General features: G+C 36.3%; 3 protein-coding genes across 3 annotated transcripts in view; 1 reads left to right on the plus strand and 2 right to left on the minus strand.

Moving 5' to 3' along the window:
- The window catches only part of LOC101314231, a 16,448-nt gene extending 10,695 nt beyond the window's left edge, over window positions 1-5,753 (minus strand). The window contains exons 1-9 of the mRNA XM_004308517.1: window positions 5,444-5,753; window positions 5,144-5,287; window positions 3,469-3,551; window positions 3,271-3,385; window positions 1,879-1,970; window positions 1,659-1,713; window positions 1,454-1,575; window positions 1,266-1,379; window positions 569-762 (exon numbers count right to left, since the gene is read on the minus strand). Coding sequence (XP_004308565.1) covers window positions 569-762; window positions 1,266-1,379; window positions 1,454-1,575; window positions 1,659-1,713; window positions 1,879-1,970; window positions 3,271-3,385; window positions 3,469-3,551; window positions 5,144-5,287; window positions 5,444-5,753 — 1,229 coding nt within the window. The remainder of the gene's footprint in view (window positions 1-568; window positions 763-1,265; window positions 1,380-1,453; window positions 1,576-1,658; window positions 1,714-1,878; window positions 1,971-3,270; window positions 3,386-3,468; window positions 3,552-5,143; window positions 5,288-5,443) is intronic.
- Window positions 5,754-16,177: 10,424 nt separating this feature from the next.
- LOC101295077 (54S ribosomal protein L24, mitochondrial-like) lies at window positions 16,178-19,348 on the minus strand. The gene is made up of 2 exons (XM_004307028.1): window positions 19,212-19,348; window positions 16,178-16,902 (listed from the first exon to the last, which is right to left on the minus strand). Exons 1-2 carry the CDS (start codon window positions 19,331-19,333, stop codon window positions 16,584-16,586), a joined length of 441 nt encoding a protein of 146 aa, XP_004307076.1. The 5' UTR covers window positions 19,334-19,348; the 3' UTR covers window positions 16,178-16,583.
- Window positions 19,349-19,560: 212 nt separating this feature from the next.
- LOC101295366 (N-alpha-acetyltransferase 38, NatC auxiliary subunit-like) lies at window positions 19,561-22,617 on the plus strand. Its single transcript, XM_004307029.1, has 6 exons — window positions 19,561-19,665; window positions 21,226-21,298; window positions 21,563-21,603; window positions 21,687-21,761; window positions 22,007-22,059; window positions 22,269-22,617. The coding sequence occupies exons 2-6, from the start codon at window positions 21,262-21,264 to the stop codon at window positions 22,357-22,359; spliced, it is 297 nt and encodes a 98-aa protein (XP_004307077.1). The 5' UTR covers window positions 19,561-19,665; window positions 21,226-21,261; the 3' UTR covers window positions 22,360-22,617.
- Window positions 22,618-22,732: the final 115 nt, after the last annotated feature.

The raw sequence follows: 22,732 nt of genomic DNA on the forward strand, positions 1-22,732 counted from the left end.
GCCCTTGCTGGCGCCGTACGGTGGTGAACGGAGGGACGTCCGCACTTTAAGGGCGTGCGGACCTCCTCTGATCCGGACTGTATATATATACGGAAACGATGTGGAGCACACGTGCGCACGGAGCTCCATTCCACCATCCGGCGTCGGTGCGCCTCTCCCCCCCAGGGGACTCCAGCAGCGTACCCAATCACTTTCCCTCCCCGGCGAGTCCGCCGAATTCTAGTTTTCCGGCGAGATCACTCAAAACTTCAAATAAAGTCGATCTTGCCGGAAACTGGAATTCAGCGGACTCGCCGGGGAGGGAAAGTGATCGGGAACGCTGAGGCGCGCCGTCGGCGCCGAACGGAGCTCCGTGCGCTCCATATCTGGCCTCCTATATATATATTGACGAACTTTTAACAAGAAATTCAAATGCACGAGGGTCTTGCATCAAATATTCAGCTATTGACAAATTCCTAACTAGAAGAGTCGTATGATGGTTCCATATCGGATATGCAGCCATGGTTATTGGGATTTATGGAAAATGTTATGAAAACAGTGACAGAATGGATGGTGCACAAGGACATACCCCTGTTTTAACTTTTCTTCAAGCAGTTCATGTGCTGGCCTTACTCCATGTGCTGATAATAGCTTAAGAATGTGGTAACCAGTAAGAAGAACTCCATACCAACCTTCAATTTCGCCTAATTTAAATGGCGGTATGTCTGGAGGAGGTGCTGTACGAAATTTATCCCTACACGTAAGTAACTCGCCTGGGCTCCACTGCAGGAAACCCCAAAATGGAAGAAAAATATTAAATAAACCCAACAGATGTGATTGGATCATTGAAGTCTTGACCAAAAATGGGGAAGTATCCACCAAATAAAATAAAAATACACACATAAGGCGGTGAATCCTATATATCAACAAAAATGGCAATTTCTTGAAAAGCCTATATGTAAGTTAAATCTAGAAGAACTTCGGAAACAAGCTTGTTCAATATTTTCTCAAAGCCAAAATAAATTGAATTATGACTTTCACCAAACCCAGTAAACTGCAACCAACAATAATAGATTGGCATGCAGCTGATCAAATTACTTGTAGTTTCACAGGATAAAAAATGCTATAAATTGGAAAATAATATTTTATTGGTAGGTGCATTATATGTATTACACAGTCAGCCCATAACATTGCCAATGACCAAACAATAAAGAAAAGATTCCACCCAGCAGAGAATAAGTTAACAACTTAACATTGGAAGACTCTTAAACTATACTGAACCATACCGTTCGAGCATCTCTATTTGGGAGAGCTCCAGTCGCACTTAGCCTGGTTAAATATGGACGTAGAGCATCATATATCATATTACTTATCTCCACAGCATCTTGACCCATAGCCACCTATAATTATTGCAAAATCAAAATTATTTCTCAGTACAAAATGTTATTCTATAAAGACAGATTACCATACATACCTTAATCAACTCTACCTCCCTGTTGTGAACATAAGGGGCAACATCTGGGTCACTTTCATCGCGGTATTCAAGGGTTGATATACACAAGTTATCAATAATTTGCTGAACAGTCTGCTGCTTAGCTGTAGTATTGCATATGAGTTGTATGTAATGTTCAATGTTATTGTACGAATTCATAGAAACCCAGTAGAAAATAGTTACTTACATCCTGGTGTTGCGGTCAATGCTACAATTCTCAGTTGCACTTGTGCCGCCATTAACTATAAGTTTAAATATCATTTAGTATCGTCTGCTTTAATAGCAATTTGACACTGAACCAACAACTATTTAGGTAGCCATAATAAGATAATAACAGACAAGAATACCAAAATATCTGGAAAGAAGAATCAAACTTAATTGATAGATCATAAAGTAATAGAACATACTTCACGAACTGCAACACTGGAAGCATAGTTTCCTAATGCTCGGTGAGCTTCATCAATCACCAAACATACCAAGCATTCGACTAAGCATGCTCCTGCAACAAAGTACCTCGTAAGCAATATCCAATGATGATAGATCTATTCATAAGACAAACTGCAAACATATAATATATTTATACACCTTTCTCAAATATATATATATATACAGCCCTTCTTGGCTGCAGACATCCGCACCGAAAGTTTCGGTGTAGATTTCCATTTTTGCACCACTTTCCGATCCAATTTCCTCATCTCCACCGTCTAGTATCTAGATAATATTGTGTAGATCATCTCTGCAAAATTTCAGCCAATTTGGTGATCGTTAAGGCCCTCAAACTCGAGTTTTTCTGGTATGAACACAACCGGACAGAATTCAGTCCGTCCATTTGTTTTTCGAGTTTGAGGGCCTTAACGATTACCAAATTAGCTGAAATTTTGCAGAGATGATCTACACAATATTATCTAGATACTAGACGGTGGAGATGAGAAAATTCGATCGAAAAGTGGTGCAAAAATGGAAATCCGCACCAAAAACTTTGGTGCGGACGTCCGCACCTGAGCATTCCCATATATATATATATATATATAGTGAGTATCAGGTGCGGATGTCTGCACGGCTCTTAAAGTGCGGATGTCCGTATCTGAAACGCCTGTATATATATAAATATATATATATATATATTTATACACACATCACACTCTCCCTCTGCCAGATTCTATATTTGCAGCTGACAGACAGTTCAAGTGGCCTCTGTATTAAAGGTTATTCTTCCCGGAATGGAGCTCAGGGCCAAAACAAGAATGAAAAGTAAACTAAAACATATAGTATTGAAAAAATAGGGAATCTGCATCACAAATATTTAGCAACCTGCTAGACCAGCTGCCCAGCCACTTGAGCAGAAAAGTGCCCGAAGCTGGACATTCTGACAGAGAAATACTATATGTTCCGGACATAAACAGCACCGGCATAGTTTTCTCATGAGTAAAAAATAAAAATAAAAAGAGCTATCATGTTGATCATTCTATACATACAAACTGGGTTCTGGACATAGAGCACAGACTAAGATTTTCTGAATTAGATTAGAAACAGAAACCCTAAACAAGGGATGAGAAAATATAAAAAAAAAACTAAACTTTATGAAGCAGCAAATTCAATCAGAAAGACTGCAGCTCCTTCTTCCACCAATTGAACAGTACTTTCTTCCATTTATATGCCTGTTCACTCTTCTCTAGTATCACAATAAACCTAGAACACACCTTCTCATGATGGTTTTGTATTACAACATGAGAAAAATCTCACATTCCACCAACATATCATTATAAATATTGCTAGCATATGGATTAAAAATTAATCACCAGACTGAATGTCCTTCTCCAGCACTTGTGGAGTAACGAAGAAAACTCGTTTAGTTTTCCAAAAGCATGCTCTTTTTGTAGGACTTATCTGACCCGTCATATCGATTGTCCATTCCTGCAATCAGTTCGATCAAATCATCTGATAAATGTTCTCAGTTTTATGCATTAAGCAAAGGTTTGTTATAAAAAGGTTCTTACTTGTGGTATTCCTACAATATTATGGCATGCTTCTATTTGTTGTGTAACAAGTGGTCGAGAAGGAGCAGCAAAGACTATCTTTCCTGTAGCGAAAAGAACAATGTCAATGTTCCATAATTCACAAAATAGATTCAAGACATCAAAATACAGAAAACTGGAAAATATGAAGCTTCATGTAAATCAATCAAAGTACTTCTTAACTAAAACAGCGGAAGAAAAAATTGTTTCAAGAAGAATTCAAGACCAAGACATCACAAAAGTTACTATAGCATCATCTGAATAAAAACAAATGTGAGTTATTTGGACGAGACCAGGACCAAATGTGATACCGAGACCAAGACCTTCACATAACTTGCCATAATTTGACTAGGACCATCACTACCCAAGCCCCTAACCTATTTTTATGAAGTGTATAGTTCACTAAGCCAAGATATCAAAACTCCAGCTGTAGGATAGATAACTAGGTGATGCAGGAGCTTGCACATTAATTAGTTAGGCAGAGAAGATTAAAAAATTAATTAGTTAGGCACAGAAGCTTGCACATTACTTAGTTAGGCTTCCTGATGGCTTCTGTCGATAAGATTTGGTGCAACATATGTAAGAAAAAGCTACGTATAAATGAAACAGAGCTGGACGGATTTTAAATCATTCATGGTAGCATAAATGTTAGGAAGAAGCAATTTTACATTAAGAAAACAATACACACTAAGCATTATGATATACATCTTCCTAAGCAATCACATGTAGAAAGAGTGAAACTTTTTTATGCAATCAGACACTCAAGAAGCTTACAAAGACTGTTTGTTGATCTCTGAAGTCTCAACAAGATAAATTATTGCTGCTACCAAGGCCTTTCAAACAAGAGCATTCTAAATACCAGGGATATAAAAACTAAAGAAAATAGAGAACAAAGGAAACTAGATACAGGAATCATGACTGAATCAACAAACAAGCCTTTGGAACAGCAAATTTAGAACTTACCAAAACGCCATTACCTTATCAAAACTTAAGGAAACTTGGGTAAAACACAAATAGATATGCCTAACTGTTGAAGATGTTGTTGTTCTGGCCACATCTTACTCTTTTCATCCACATGCCAATGTTTCTTTACTTACATGTGAGTAGCGATACTGTTTATAGCCTTCATGGCCTTTCCAATCAAATTGCTACATTCAGAAACTAAATTAAGGCATAAGCCATTTAAAGCTGTCAATCAAAGATCTTCAGAGGTTCTCATGTCATCAGACACATAGGCTGCAGTACTAGGTTCGACAGCCTCTTACTGTTTAGTCCTCGACTCCTCATCAACATCTATATATAGTCATCCTTGAGCTACAACAAGTAGCTTAATAAAACATACAACGCTAGCAGATAAGCACTTATTCATTTTCTAATAAAACATACAACGATATCGTATCTTCTATTCATGATCCTTATTCATTTCTAGTAGCTCTCCTCATCAATGTCTTTGTCCTTTTGCTAGACACCTATCCATCACATACACTCCACTACCTTAAGACCTAACCTCCAAAAAAAAAATGAATCATCCAATGCTGTTGAGGTTCAACAAATGTGACATCTAACCGCATCATGTTAAACACAATAAATAAATAAAAGCATGACAATAGTAGCCAAAGAAGCAGTCAGTTAAGACGAAGCTTGTGAGCAAACTTACCCTCAGGGAACCATCTGAAGTAGTTATACATAACAACTGCAGCAATAAGCGTCTTCCCGAGTCCGGTTGGCAATGCTACCAGCGTATTCGAGAAGAGTGCTGTCTTGGTGATAGCAAACTGATAGTCACGCCCCGGAAAATTAACTGCAATCATCACAACAACCAAAACATTACTACCTCAATCTCTATAGTTCATAACACCACCAATTTCAATAGAAAAATAATCAACCTAAAAATCAATAAGAGCAAGCCCAACCCTTAGTTCATTACAAATTTTCGGAGAGGGAGGTGAATTCGAACCTGGGTAAAGCCAAGTTTGGGCTTTTTCGGCGTCAATTTGAACACGGGGCGGTGTCTCATCCTGGCCGGAATCTCGAGTCTCCGGCTGAGGCTTTGGGGCGGGCTTCGCGATGAATCTGTCGAGAGTGGTCTGACGAGAAGTCGAGGGCTTTGGAGGAAACGGTGGTTTGTGAATTGGAGGAGGGGCAGAATGGGAAGTTGAGGGCCCGGCGGTGGTCTGGGTGAAGAAGACACTGGCAGCTGCTTCCCAATCGAAACCGTCGTCGTCGTCGTCGTCGTCGAGAATGTGAAGAGGAGCGGTGGAGGTCATTGGGGGTAGCTGAGACTGAGAGAGAGAGAGAGTGGAATGCGATGTGGCGTTGTGAGATGTGAATAAAACCCCCACTTCAGAAAGGGCGGCAAACCCTCCCTCTTCCTTTTTAGTTTTTTTATTTTTTTTCCCTTTCTTATCTATTACTGAAAAATAAATAACGAATTATAAATGTGCTTACTGGTTTTGGTGATTCTGGTACTGATACTTTTATTTAGGGAGTTAGTGCCGATGGTTGTTTTTCTATCAAAAGTGTTTATAATTCTCTATTTGATATATCTACTCCTCATAATCCTCGGTGGCAAGCAATTTGGAAATACAATATCCCTCCAAAATTGAAGACTTTTATGTGGTCTGTTCTTCATAAGAAAATCCTAACCAATGTGCAAAGAGTTACTCGAGGTTTCACTTCTAATGCTTCTTGTCCAATTTGCTCTTCGGCTGATGAATCCCTTCTCCATCTATTCAGAGATTGTCCCAGGTCTGCTAGCATTTGGAGATCTTTTCCTAAACCTGGTAATATTTCGAATTCTTTTTCCTTAGATTGGAATGGTTGGATTTATGCTTAACTTCATTGTCATGCTGCTGTTGAAAATGATGTTAAATGGTGCAATCTATTTGTTTTCATCTGTTGGTTCATTTGGAAATGCAGAAACAAGCAAGTTTTTTATCCCTCTTTTTTCATGACTATTTGTTTTAAGAAAGTAATTTGGGATTATGCTTTAGAGTGGAAAAAAGCACAGAATAGAGCTAAGGCTGATTCTATGTATAGCTATTCCATGTTATCTTGGAAGATGCCTCTCTTAAATTTCTTCAAGTTAAATATTGATGGTACTAGAGCTACTGCTTCTGGGAAGATTGGTGCAGGTGGAGTGATTAGAAATCATGCTGGTACTTGGATTATTGGTTTTCAGATTAATTTGGGAGTTGGTGAAATCCTTACTGCTGAAGCATGGGGCTTATTTTATGGTTTGAAGCTTGTTGTTAAGCTGCAGATTTCAAACTTGGAAGTTGAATCAGATTCTGCAATTCTGGTCAATTTTGATACAAAGTTCTAATCTGGCTCTCCATCCTTTAGGCTCCCTCCTTGATGGTTGTTGCAAGCTCATGTCTAGAATGGAAAATGCTAAGCTCAGCCATATTTTTCGTGAATCTAATATGACTGCTGATGCTTTGGCAAAGAGTAGTATCTCCCATGATTTGGGCTTCATAAGCTTTGAAGACCCCCTTGTGCATGCTACACAAGCCTTTCTTGATGATTTGAGTTATACCGTTAGAGCTAGAAGATCTGCTTCATGCTTTAATATTTAGTTGTTGGTTTTTTGTTTGAGCTCATTTGAGTTCCGTTTGTAACAAAACAAAAAAACAAATAACGAAAGTATAAAACAAATTTTCGAGAAACTCCTCTTCCTAGAGGAGAATAAACAAAATGCTCTAACTAAGGTTACAACTCTATCTCAGCAACAAAATTTGCTTTCCTGTATAAATATGACAAAAGATGAGATTTGGCAAGAGGAAGCAAGACGTAATATATCTAAAACAAGGGACTTCAAACACCAAGGTGTAGTAGCTTTTCCCATCAAGCAATCAATAAGCACCTTGGAATCACACCAAGGTAAACAAGGAGTAGCAGAGTTTTGAAGAACAAAGTTAAAATAATGAAAATTTGAGGCAAAAGTGATTTCCTGATTGTAACAATGATTAACATTTGCTAGAACATTTCAAAAAATCATTCATTTTATGCTTCGCTTTCCTTCTTTTTTAATGGGGGCTGGTCCGGTTGGTCTCAAGCCTTAATTAATGAAATTGCATAATAAATGAGGGGTGACGTAGAGCCTGGACCACATACAGTATTATAATAAGCATAAAGAGAGAATCATAAAATAATACCAAGATTCTCCATATTACATAAGTATTCTAACAACCACCAGCAAAAAGTGCATCAGTGGCTACTCCATTTGCTTTGTCACCACAGGTCATTGTGGTGTCATAATAGAAAGATCACCATATATATAATACTTATTCTATTTTAAATGTGTCTCAGTTATCTTATTCTATCAATATTATATTAATATAATGGTACAAAAAAAATCTATACTGGTAGGTCAGAGCATCTTATCAATGCTAGCCATTTTGGAGTCAAATTTTAACCAAAAAGCTAAAAAGTCATTTTGGCTAGTCATACTTGAAAAAGAAAAAGCAACAAGCCTCCCTAAGTAATAATAATTCCCCCACAACGATTACTCATATTTTGATATCTTTTCATGATAGTTTCATTATCAACACCATCAAATATATTTTTCTTTTTTTAAGAAAATAGATAATTTTATTAATTTATCCACGGCCAGAAGACGCTTACATTAGTTTGCATACTTGCGACCAATCAGTCTTACTAGCAACAAGCACTAATAAAGAGACAGGTAGCCCTCATTACAAATGCGCTCAATTAAGCCTATCACATCTAATTTCCAACTAAACCTATCTAAATTCCATGTAGCGGTAATACGAGTAGCCTACGGACCTCAATTGGTGTACAACAAAGTAATACCAAATCTAAACAAGAAATAGTTTTCCATTAGATGTCTACGTAAAAAACAAGGAAGTTAAACTATCTCCTTACCCTCATTAGTAGGGCTAGCCTCTCTCGATCAGACCTCGAGGATGTCATGCGAGACGGAGTAAATAATTTATGGAAACGCTTTGGCTCAGGTCCACCAAAAATCTTGCATAAAAGAATAAGCCCAAATCTAGGTCCAAAACCCAGATCCAAGCCTATACTTTAGCAGCACCAATCCCTTCTCTCTTCCAGGCCAACAACGCCTCTCTTGCCGGCCACTATCTACGAAATTCCGGCGGCCATACCTTCAGGTACATGACAACATCTGTTGCCGCTGCTGGGGACTAGTGCCCAGACCCACTCAATCTCACCACGATGTTAGGCCGTGGCTGGTCAGCTGTCACCACAACCAACTACAATCCGATGTTGTTGAGTTCAGGGACGACGCCATCCAAGGGTAGCACCATTGAAGCCTTAAATCAAATTATAGTAATAGGGTCCTCTAAATTATGTAGGGATCTAAGAAGAGTGCTGAGGGAATGACGAAAGGGAGAAGCTGGGATGGAGGAGATGGAGTGGAGGAGACGGGTGCTAGGGTTTGAGGCTGTGCTAGAATGCTAGGGTGAGAGAAAACTCTCCTAATTTCTCTGAGCAGAGCTGAGCCGAGCCTTGAAAAGCTAGAAGACTGTTTGATTATGACATTTAGTATCAAATATATCTTTCTTGATATATGTAATGTAAAAAAATACTCTTTCTATAACGGCAGTTACAATTAAAAGAATTAGTGTCAATGTTATAAGCAAGTAAACTAATGGATAAACTTGGTTTTTCTGTGTCTCAACTATTTTTTCTCCAAGCCCACTAATTCATTTCAGTTCTTTAAACATATTATTGCTAAAGTCCTAAATGACACTTCAAAAAGCTCTCTAAAGTTCCCTTGGTTCTTTGAATCATCAAATTTATCATGATCGACCACGAAATGGCAACCCTTATTGGGAAGAAACCGAGCACAATCAAGTGATACATTTAAACGAGTGCAATAGTTAATCCGATTTTATTGTTTGGTTCACCAAAACTATATCAACATGTTGTCGTTGATTTAATAAAACTTCGCACATTCTTCTACCATTTTGTTCAGCACTATTGGTCCCTCAAACATGTTGTTTAAGCTCTTTTTTTTTTTTCTACTAACAACAGTATATACCACGTGTTTGGTCTCCAATATCTTGTTTAAAAAGATAATGGTGCAAACAATATGCAACATCATTTTCTATATATACTATACTACATCTAACTATAACGATCATTGAACCATGTATCTTTAAACCTAATGTTTTTTTTTTGAAAGAAGGTCTGGTGCGGGTGCTCTCAAGTTTTGATTAATGAAATTGTCGAATACAAAAATTTGGGAAAGGGGGGGGGGGGGGGGGGGTTGGGGGGGGGGTGGTAATGAGCTTAAACCCTTGATCTTTAAACCTTATGCTAATACCCCTGAATTCCGTCTGCGAAAATTTATAGTTTTTTCATTGACAAAGAGCTTGCATCAAATTATGTTTTCGCACTTGATCTTGAACATTATTATGGTATTTTAAAGTTGTTGTTCGAAGTTCTGGATCTCAAGGAAGGCCTTCTATGTTAAACTCGTTAAATAAATATTTTGATGTACCAATATCTTCAGATGCACTACTTGTCTAATGGGAGCGGGTGTTAGTCGATTTGTCAAGTTCAATTCTTCTGTATGATATTTTAAACTACCTTCATTGGATCTATTTCTTATTTGATTAAAATATGAAGGTTTTGACTTGCTGTTTGTAGGGAGAAATGTAAATTACGAAATTATAGTCTTAGGAATCCATACACAAAAAAATATCAACAAACTTCCAAAACAAAATATAAACATGTTTAAGCATAGGAAAAATCTCAAACAACAACTTGTGATTCCTTTGGAACTTCGAGATCAACAACCTATTCAACAAAATTGCAAAAGTAGTAAAAAGACAAGAACAATAGTTTAACAATAACATATAAATAAGCTAATAAGACATTCAATCAATTATGAACCCTAACTTTTGCTCAAAATCCTTAATTTTAGTTTATTGAATACTTACGAGATAGAGATGAAGAATGAAAGACTAATTTAATTGACGAAGTGGCGAGAAATGGGTTGATCGGGTGGAAAAGAAATTGGAGAACTCGCTGCTGCGAGACAAACTCTTGGACGGTGAAAAAGAAGACGAAACAAAAAACAGAAAGAGCTACCGAGCGACAACTGTTGTCTCTCTTCTTATTAGGACGTCAACCCAAAATATATAATTACCTATAAAATAGTCAATAACTATAATGACTACATGTAAGAATTTTTTTTCTCCCAAAAAAATTGGGTGGGACTTCAGCCCTACAAACATCAAGTCAAAACCTTGCATGATAAAACAGCAAGCTCCTTAAACACACAACAAGAATTAGATTGTTGATACTTGGAAGTATGAAAACTTTTTAGATGAACACACAACAAGAACTACGAAAGATGTAATGCTCGGTTCACATACCCTCGTATCTTGAAATCATTGATGTCAATATTCACACATCGTAGAAATGTATCTAAAATTCTCTCATTGCAGCAAGATCAGGTGTTACGTACATGTAAAACATAAGGACATAAGGACTAGCCTCCTCAACATGCTCATAAATCTTTGAAGCATTTTCCAGGGTCTCGCATACTAGCCTATGAAAGTAAATGTTAGTACTATTATCCACATGTATCTAGGCGACGCGGTGACAATATTTAATATGTCCATATGATCTGTTCAAATTAACAATAACGTTTAACTTAGAGGTCTATAAACTATATATATAAACACAATTAGATATGTTGCATATAAATTCTTACCTGAAATAATCACGAATATATCTTCAACACACACAAGTTCTCCTATTTTGGCACGGTCGAATACCATGAATAAAATGTTTTCTTCTTTGTAACGATGATAATACATGTTTAAGACGTCATATATCATCACTAAGGCTAATCCTGTGGCAGACACATGATACATTGGATAGAATGATACAAACACGTATATATAAGACCCACAAAGAATAAAAAAAGAAGTGTTGCAAGTGGAATTGTTACCTCGCAAAGGTCCACCACTAGCAAGATCCTGAAATGTAGAGTCAAATAGGCATGTGTGATAAAGTCGAGAGAATCCTCAAAAGACATGTCAAAATCGTACTCGGCTACAACATTGATGTAAAAAACAAAAAAATAAAAATGAATTGATCATGCTTATGTGTTAAGTATTAGAAGAAGCACATACCTCGAGCCCATGACTTCCCCATCAATGTTTATAGCATGGATATTACCTGATCCAAGTGAGAGAAATTGATTGTCCTTTGTTTCCACCACTTATCACCATCTACGTATACGCTGAAGATTCGGGGTTTCTTGCCCTGCAATGACAAAGTTAAACAAAATAGCAAACAAAAACTTCTGAGCAAACTTAAGTGAAAATGTTTTAGTACTATCTTTACTTCAGAAGCACCCATATGATGGTCTCAAACCTCTTGTTCATGCCATGATAACGATTCAAATAATCAACAACTGCTTTGAAAATAGCTGTCACAGATTTCTATTGGGAAAAAATTATGATTGATTAGTTTTGTTCTTTACAAATAGAAGTTATCAAAAAATAAATTATAAGATCTTTACCATGTGCCGACAATAATCTTGCAAAAGTCCATACAATCATTGCGGTGGTCTAACAGGATGCCCACAGTGTGTGTAGTAATGTCGTAAAACTTCTCCGTATCGTTTGTAATTGCACAAACAATACAACTTTGGTGTAAACTAATACCAGAGACAAGTATATAAACAATAAAAGATTATACTTTACTTTTAAGTGTTTGTGATTCATATCTTTCATTTGAAGCTTGGGACTCCAAGCCAAGCATCGAGCTTTCTTTGAAATGAAAAGTGATGTCTGTCGTCTCATACCACCCGAAATCTTGATCGTCGTCTAAGGAGATGGCTCTGTCCAAAAAGTGAATTTATGCAAGTTAGGAGACAGGTAGAGCAAGCCATATGGCTTATCAGTTATTACACATGTCTCAACAACTAAGAGACAAGTCTCAAACAATGCACTAAAGTAAGTACTAAAAATATTTCAACAATGCAATAGAAAAGACATGGCGGCAGAGAACACATATCCCCTTCCATTTTGTTTTTGCTTTAGAAGGTGGACATGTATTTCTAGCCTAGTTAGTGCTTTATATGGATTCATTTGTAAGCAATTAAGTAATAAATGATAGTTACAAACGATTGTTAGAGCTGTTAATAGGAAAAAAAATAGTCTCCCTAAGTTTGTAAGAAGATGTCACATTCTATAAAACAGAATTGCTCATATAGTAGTTTTCATATGTATAGAAGATATCATAGTAAAAGAGATTCTCTAAAACAACATGCATCTCATGAAAATATCAACATAATCCCAATCATGGATTATAAAAAAACTTACCCATGTCGAACACTACTTTTCAAAATCATTGAATCTTGTTAAATTTATCAAACCCCAAAACAATTTAAGATATATATCTTAAATATATATAAATAAATAAATATGTCTTTGATTGAGGATGAAATGACATTCTACATTAAAGGAAGCCCGCCAAATTCCAATACTATTTATATTTGTGTGCAAAAAGTTATGATTATTTCAAATTTTTTATCTGCTAACTTATGATTCTTGGCAAGTGTAGCCTAGTCCATTACTTTTACGGTTGATGATTCATGTTCAACAGTTGGTACAAATGTTAGTTGACTCCGTTAGTTCATTTTCATAAATAACAAAGATTGTTCATCCGAGTTGTTCTCACAACACCACATTCATACTAGCTCGTGACCAAACTTTATGGTTGTGTAACACCCTAGTGAGTTAACACACATAAAGATAAATTGATATATTACGCCCAATAATTTCTCTCTCTCTCTCTCTCTCTCTCATCTAGCTGATTGTGCTCATTTGTTTCAGTTTACTTTTTTCTTTTTGTAGCAATGGATGAAAAATGGAAGTTTTTTAATTACAAGCTCATTGTTGATGATGACAAAGGTAATTATCAACATATAGAGACAAACCATAGTTTGTTCATTTGTGTATAGTGTGATGAAACATTCCCTTACAAAGAGTATGGAGAGATCTTCTTGAGCGCTACTACGACAATGTGTAGCACTACGGCTTTATATTCTGCAACAAAAATATTCTGCAACAAAAAGAAGTGTCTCATCTTTCATATCAAAAACGACCACAATTGTATCCACCCAAAGCCGAAGCCAAAGAAGCTGAAGAAGAGGGGGAAGGAAATGAAAGGAGGAAGACGAGGCAGGCACAACCAACAACTAGCGGTCGCGTATAATTAGTGATTCATGTCATTTTTATGTTTAATCTATTTTCTCTAATTAATCAATGACTTGCATGAAATACGTACTCGGATGATAATCAATGTTTGTTTTTCGACGTTTAAGTCATTTTATGGAAAATTCTAATAATCTATTCTTGTAATGTATTTTATGTTGATGTCTTAATCCTTATCTACTCTACTATATAATGTATTTTCTGTTCAGTGACAACCATGAAATGGCTATGCTGGTATATCTATATTTGCTAATGTAAATAAACTGAGCTTCCATGTCTGGAGCATGGAAACTGTTTGTGATTATATGTAATACACCCTACTTTTTAGTCATATTCAACATACATGAATATACAATTATACATTATATTTAACTTAGGACATCTATCTATAAATATTAATCGAAGTGGTAATACTTATATATCTCACAAGCTATCTCTCTAAATCATCAAAATACAATCGTTATTCAACAAATCAAAAAGAAATCAAATAAATAAAGCTAGCAAAATCAATTACAAAAAAGAAGATTAGTTGTATTGTATCTAAAAAATAAGAGGCTTAATAAAACAATAGAAATAATAAGAAATTATTAGGGCATAAAGACGGGCCAGGCCGGGTTTCATTTGCTTGACCCTTACCCTACCTTATTTGAGAAGGGCTAGGGCTGGCCCGTCCTAATGGAGGGCTAGGTAGGGCTTCAGCCGTAAAGGGTAGGGCGGGTTAGGATCGAAGGGCCAAATGACGAGGCCTACTCTCACGTAACAAGATCATGAACTGGGCATTACCAATTAATCAAAGGCAATTCATAAATCAAAGGCAGCATATTAATCGAAGATAACTCATAAATCAAATGCAACATATTGATCTAAGACAGCTCAAATAGTATAGAAAGTAACATATTAATCAAAGGCAACAAAATCATGAACCAGACACCACCAATTCTCATGAAAAAGTCATTAGGTCAAAAAATCGGGGCAACACCAGAGAATCAAGGCAGAACACATGTAAAACTATCGAGAAAATATCGAATATTAAACATGGTATATTTAACCAAAAATAGATTACGGTTAAACATGTTTATATAAAATTTGATAAAATTTCCATCGATATTCGATATTTTATTTTAATTATTTATTTTAATTTATTTTATTTTATTTTGCTTAACATGTAACTCCAAAAATATATATGCATAGAAGAGTTCTACTAACTTTTATCACTATTGTTGTAAAAATAAATATTTAATTTTGGAGTTTTTTTTTAAAAATATTTTTGCTAAAGTAAATTGTTTTATTTGTATTTGATAACCTCAAAAAATAAATTATTTTGTTAAAGCAAGTAAAAATGATATATTTACTGAAATGATGAAAATACCCTTAAAATTTAACGGTGTTAGTGGTCAGGATATCAAAATACTAACGGAATGAAACTTCGGGTATAAAAATGTAAGTTTTTGATAGTTAGGTATAAAAATGAAAATAACATCATGGTTCGGGTGATGTTTTGTAATTAATTCTATTAAAGATTACCTATAAATTAATCACTACATTTCTGTTGTGGCCCATTGATTTCATATCAGTGATCTATGATTTTCGTGTGTAGTATTAGAGCAACACTTTCGTTTGCTCAAGTGACTGGTAATTACTGTTCCTCATATTATAAACACCAATTGATTCAAAATTATCAACAAAACCAATCAATTCTATTCTGTACCAGCTTGTAGACCGAGTTGGTATAAACTTTGATGTGCTGTCAGCCTGCAAGTCATATGGTAATTTTCAGGAGGAAATGGAACCTGAATGTTGCCTCTGGTGACTGAGTTGGTCCGTTGGTAACACTGAGAAGAAAGAAGCAAATTAGCAGCGACGTCAGCGGGCATAGAATCAAATCACAGTATTAGGAAGTAGACAACAAATGACATTATATTCCATCATCATCATCCATGTTATTTCTGAAGAGGGATCGATCAGAAGCTATACAGTTGTAACTTGTAAGATGACTCAGTCCAGACTCCAGCATCATCCATGTTATTTGTGTTTCATTGGCTTTGTCAGCTGTGTATCTTCGCTTCTTCAAGAGCCGTGCAATGCATCAGCCTTTCGATCAAGGTCATCATCAATCTCATCCGAAGAAGCGCGAGTAAATGTCCTTTGAACTCTAGATCATCAACAAATGAAGCAATGTGGTATATGAATGCTGAACCTGAGTCATCTACCAGAAAATATGACAGGTTCTGCATGGGTCTTTTAGTAATTTCACTTTCTTGTTTCAAATGGAAAGCTGTAAATTAGATTTTAGAAGGCAAATATGAGGTGGAAATCCAAAATGAAAATAGCCCTCATCACAGTGCTCACCATGATCAGCTGAGAGAGATCAATCACATTGACAAAGATGAAATTGGAAGCAGGATTGGGCATGGGACCGATGCACAGTAATAGAGTGAGCAAGCGAACATAAGTTATTTCTGTTTCATCGACTAAGTTGCAGCTAAATGTGTATTGCAAAGGGCTCATCAAAATTCGAAAGCATAGTAAAAATTATTTGATACAAAATTGTATATAAAACCACAAGGAACTGAATTTTCACAATCAGAATAGATCACAAATTTCTGCTTTATCAGCTGGCTATGGCTAGAATTGAATTACCCTGAAATTCCTGATTTAAAATTCTGGAAATGGGTGTGGCCGACAAAAATGAGAACATCCCAAAAGCTGGTTCAAAAGTTCAACTCAGGAGTTTGCAACCATCTGCTCATGAACCTTGACATGAGAGCTTCCTTCTCCTATTCCTGCACCTTCCTCATGACCTTCTTCATCATTGATTTGGTTGTCTTTTCGTTCCTCAATCTGTTTTAGTTTCTTCGACCAATCATACATCTATCTCTTGACTTCCCTCTCATCTAGTTTTAGCTCTTTAAATTCCTGTTCAACCTTGGATTCATCTTTAGGTTGCAGGAAAGCATATCCCCCTGTCTGCCCAACCTCTTCATACAGCTTTTCAATTTTCGCTTTCCAGACAAGCCCCATCTCGGTGTCCATCTTCTGGTAAGGAGTTTTCAGAAAGTATTCATCAATCCCACCTGCCTTGTCTATGCAGCGCAAGGCGTGGGTGGTGACTTTGACTTGAATCTGGCGGTCTAGGATGTAACTGAAGAGCCGCTTCTCCTGCACATTTGGCTTCCAATGCCTCCTCGTCCTGATCACCACAACAATTTATGGTTCATCAATAACCCATTCTTCCCACTTTTTACAATCACAGACCAAAACAGCTCCAAAGTGCATTCATATACACTACAACACCTTTACAAATGCAGTATAATATGCATAAAGAAAACAGTAAAGTACAAAATGTAAAATTAACCTAGCAGCTCTGCTGCATTTAGAACTAGTATTATATACAGCCTATTTATAAACAAACTCATGAACTATATAAGCATGTATTATACAGTAGTTACACATTAGATATCAAGTTTATTATTGAATAAGTTTATGACATCTGTTAAGAATTCAAATTCAAAATATAGGTTGTTAAGACAAGAATTGGATTAAGACAAGAAGTTATCTGGACAGTTTCTTGATGGAAGAAACTGTCATGGAACTGTTAAAAGCAGTTAAAATATAACTGCTGCCATTCTGATCCCTTCTAGAGCACAGACACACTCCTATATATATTGTCCCATCAAGCAATAGAGTATTAAGTGTGAATCTAGAAGAAGAACAAAAATGGATATGAACTCGAATCTACCAAGTTAGTATTTCAAACATATTTACATTTGATCTAGAATCTGTCATAGGATATTAGTATATTGAATGTTTATGAAATGTACAAACTTACAATTGGTATCAGAGAAACTATGCTCAGATGCTAGATTGGTGTATATGTGTTTGTTGAAATTCGTTTTTGTATCCTGGGAAATAACAAGCATATCCGTAGAATTTCATAACCTGAAACTGAAAGTTCATGTGATGCCTCTCATTGAAAATTAGTTTTCTGGAATATGTCCATTTATGATTAAATATATTTCAATTTCTGTTATTCACATGTTTACACATGAATGTATGTTGTGAATATATGTTCCATCAAACTGATATGTATTTTCTGATTACATAATGCTGCCATAGTAGCCATGTATGAACTGATATACATATTATTACTAAATCTTCTTTCTACTGATACATTCTGTAACTCATATATATCTTCAATGCTGACATATTGGCTGAAATATATGTGATGTTTTAGTACTTTAGAAAGAACCTGTATACAACATGAAATTTTGGAATAAAATTTTAACTTCCATAGCAGTTATATTTTTGAACCAAGATTCATGTTTTAAGTTATACATATCAGATATCTATAAGCATTGCACTAAAGATAAATGCATAAGGATGTGATTCTCACATACAGCAAATGTTCTGCTAATTTTATCTCTATATATATGACTTTTTCATAGTGTAATTTCTATATGAATTGACATTGGGATATGCAACTATATATAAACTTTTCTGGTATTTCGGAAGAATTGGAAGCTTTATCTATGTATATATGCAAATAAAGTTTTATCAAAATGACTGACATAAGATTGAAAGTTCATTACAGACATGCACTTTCCCATGAGTATCAGTCAGATTGAACTCCTCAATGGATTCAATTATCAGAAATGGAGAGGTGACATTGAACTCAATTCGGCAATTCTGGATTTTGACCATGTGCTCAAGGAAGATCCACCTGTTGAACCTGCTGCAAATGCTGGAAAGGAAGTGAAGGAAAAGTATCTCAATTGGCAAAGGCACAATAAGATGGCACTGATCTGTATCAAAAAGAGTATGAATAGCTCTGTGATGGGAAGCATACCAGATTCCGAATATGCAAAGTAATACATGAACTCAATTGCTGAAAAAATACAAGGTCTCCAACAAGGCTGAAATAGGAAGGCTTATGAACAAGTTGACTGGTCTGAAGTAGTATAATGGAGGAAGCATCAGAGAATATGTAATTAAAGGGGCTGACATTGCAGAGAAACTGAAGACTAAAAAGAAGTTGATATATGCCTAAGCATGAGCATCTACAGAAGAATTTTACCCTCTAGAAACCCAAATCATATATGCCTAAACCCAATTGTATAAAATGAACATATATCAGAGAAGAAAAGCAAAAATACCCAATCGAAATCAAGACTGAAATTTTAGTGTAGAATCCAATCCATATTTACGAACTAAACGAGCAAAATCAACGAATCTACTCACAGGAGATTTGTTCTTTCGACTCAAAGTCTCAAACTATGATCGCATCACAGGCCTGACAGCTCTCACTGTAAATGACTTAGCCTAAGATCAATCTTGGAAATTAAAAACACACAGCACCCACTACCCAGCAAACCAAAGTCACTAACTTGAATACTCTAGTCTCCAAAGTCTTGATCTTTAGCATTACTGGTAAGAAATTAGGGTTCAAAGACTGAAATTGGGCTTATAATTCAAAAGGAGAAATAGGGGGAAGATACAAACTTGTTGCCGCCGTCTTCGCTGACGTTATTGCCGAACTGGATGTGACGGCCGGCGAAGATGCCACGTTGCGCCCGACCCATGAGGACTTTGTCACCCACTTTCCTCAGCGCCATTCTCACCATAAACCCTAGGGTTTTGGAGCTCTGAGATTTTGAGGGCTGCTAATTCACTTCATTTTCAGTACACAGACAAGTTGTAAAGGCAAAGCTTTCTATTGAAAAAAAAAAAATATAATAAAGTAAAAGAGGTTGGCAAAGTCCACGACTGATTTGAATTGGGCTCGTCCTTGAGCCCAAAATGAAGGCCCAAAATTGTTACCTTATGTGTCCCTCAAACCCACCTCCTCCAAACCTGTGTTGTCCCCTTCCCTTCTTCTCTTGTGTCGTCGCTGCTCCGGTCTCTCTACTTCCAGCCGCAGCCGCAGCCACCGTCAAACCGCTCGAGTCCGATTTGGGTACGTATTTTCTCTTCTCCCTCTCTTTCTTTTATCTGGGTTACTTTACTTTTCAACTTTTTATTACTTTCATTAGGTTATTTTCGATTGCAACTGACTGTATGTCTGTGTCCTCCTTTAGTTTGTCTCTGATATTCAACCAAATAGTTTGAGCTAATTATTGCCATTGCCTTTTCCTTTTTTCGTTTTGGAAATTGTTGCTGCAATGGCATAATTTGTAGGAAATTTATAACTAAATATTAGATATATGAAGGCTAAACCCAAATCAAATACAGTGCTGCAAAGCTTACACTTTTGTTTATTTTCTGCAAAAAGCTACTAGAGCTCTGCGGTTGGTTTGATTGCTCCTAAGTTTGTACCAACTGGCCTTTCCACTCTTAACTGGGAAGTTGTTGGGTTTTTGTGAAATATGATTGGGGTTATGGTTTTACTTTGTTAACCTAGTTCACTACGGAAGCCTTTGCCTTTATTTTATGTCATACATATTGTTGTTGACTACTTGTTTGTTTAATGGATGATTTTGAAGTAAACATACAGCTGTTGTTCAGTGTTGTGTTGATGGCGTTTGTAGTTAGCTAAGCGTAAAATAGTTATTTCCTTGGAAACTTGTACTGGTGGCAGGGTTGAGGTCATTCCATTATATCCAAATTACAAGATGACAGGCACAGAAAAGAAGACTGCTAGTTCACTGGAAGAGGAAGCGTAAAAGAAAAACTATACAGAGTTAATTTGAACTTAGGAGGCAGTAGCCCATCGCCCTATTTCATCCCCTCAGTGCCGTATGTAGTCAGCCTTCACTTTCCAGCTGTCCTCATTAATATTATCAAGCTCCCTAGCAGCCATATTGTGAATGAGCCCTTGTGTTTTATGTTTTTTGGGCTCCATTTCATTGATCAATATTTGTTATTTGGTTGCCAACATCAGGAAGCTCAGTCAATTAGGCACCTTCACAGCACCATCTTCCATTTTCAGCTGTTCCCCACTCAAGATGTGTTGAGGCTCATTCATGTCCTAAATTGTATTTTGCTTTCAGGAATAAGTTTCCTTGTTTTTGGTTTCAAGTTATTCCAGCTTGTCATACTTGTGCGTCAGAATTTCTGGTTACCATGGGTATCTGGTTAGTTGATTCTTGATCCTTTGTGTAAGGATTGCTACCCTATGCTTAAGAGTTTTTTTGGTCTCATTGTTCGCTATCACTGATAAGAGTAGTGAGTTTGAGGACTGTGGAGTTACATTGGGGCTGGAGATGTTGGCTTCATGTGTTTGGTCATACATATGTTGAATTGTATGGAAATACTTTTTATGTTTCCAGCATATATGGCTTAAATTACGACCACCATCAAAATGATTGTCATATCAAGGCATCTAATTCATTCGGTCAAGATGAGTTCCTTAAATATATTTACTGGATCTAACTCAAAACACTCTCGGTCCTCACACATCCTAGAAGTTCTAAATGAGGATTATGATGTCTTTGGTATTATCATATATATCTTTTCTGTTTTCTCCTTGAGTGTACATTGTTGATTTTGACATCTGTCTCTCTACTCTTTCTTGCAGAAACTTTTGCTTATCAAGAAGCTTCAGAATTGAAATATGTCCGGTGGCCCTGGTCTTGAGTCACTTGTTGACCGTATGGAAATACTTGACAATCTATTTTTATTGCATTTAACTCTTCTGATTCTTATGCATGAATGTAAACTGTGTCATAAATTCACAAGTTAAAGCCTTCAAGGCAAGGATAAGCTTTTGCATCTTCTGTGTGACAAATAGATAATCCAACAAATAGACCAAAAATAATCTCACTCTAATTGGAAGAGTATTACATGTTGAGCGTTTCAAGTTTCAGATTTCTCTCTCTCTCTCTCTCTAATTGTTAAAACATTTCTATTTGCAGAAACAATTTCAGTTATCACAAATGATGGACGCAATATTGTGGTATACTTCATGGCTATGCACCTTTACATCTCTTTAATCAAATTAGTTGTATAAACTATTAACAGTTTTGATATTAAATTCAGGGAGTCTTGAAAGGCTTTGACCAGGCTACTAATATCATTCTTGATGAGTCTCATGAACGGGTTTTCTCTACAAAGGTTTGCGTCTTTACTGTTACTAGCTTCCAAGTTTCAACTAAATCCTTGTTCTTATTTGAAAATTACATGAATGATTGGACCAAGATAAAGAAATTTAGGAGTCATATATCTGGTAGTTGAAACAATTCTCAGATTTCCAGATAACTGCTCTCTGATCTTTGTTGATGTAGTTACTTTTGCATCATTGCTAGTTAAACTGGTTTTATTGTCCTACTGTTGGGTAACTTGTTCTTTCTGATTGGCAGGAGGGTGTTCAGCAACTCGTGCTGGGATTGTATATAATCAGGGGCGACAACATGTAAGTCTTAACTCTTTAACTTATTTAAATTAGTTTTATGTGAGTTGTTGAGAAGTGGTATATTCTTTTGGTAAGCAAGTATTTTCTGTTGGTTGGTTTTTGGTAAACAAGTTGTTCGTATTGGTTGGTTTTTGGTAAACAAGTTGTTCGTACTGGCGTTTACAGATTTTATAGTATTTGCTATAATCCATATCTTTTTATAAATGCAGAAGCATAGTTGGGGAACTAGATGCAGATCTTGATTCGAGCCTTGATTGGTCGAAGATGAGAGCGTATCCTTTGAAGCCTGTCATCCATTGACTGATCGTGAAAGCCATAGAGATGTTGTAGACTCGATGGGTAGATTATGGCCATCCAAACAAATGAGTTACTTATAGGTGTATAATGATGGACATTTGGGTTTGTAATACTCAGTCGGGTTTCTAATCTGTTGGACTGTCATTCTACTTATGCGCTAGACAATGAACAGGTTATAATCCTTTTCTTGAATGCTGATGTGACAGAGTAGAACTTACCAGCAAGAATATGAGTGTTATTCAACTACCCCCTTTTGAATTCATTCTAAAGCCTATATGTTTGGATTTCTCTTATTCTCTTTTTTGATACAGGCTATGTGCTTGGGTTTTTCTTTTCTCTATACCGGGTAAATTAGTATTGCAATATCTACGTTTGT

Source organism: Fragaria vesca, linkage group LG7 (genome assembly GCF_000184155.1).
Source record: "Fragaria vesca subsp. vesca linkage group LG7, FraVesHawaii_1.0, whole genome shotgun sequence".
Classification (NCBI taxonomy): domain Eukaryota; kingdom Viridiplantae; phylum Streptophyta; class Magnoliopsida; order Rosales; family Rosaceae; genus Fragaria; species Fragaria vesca.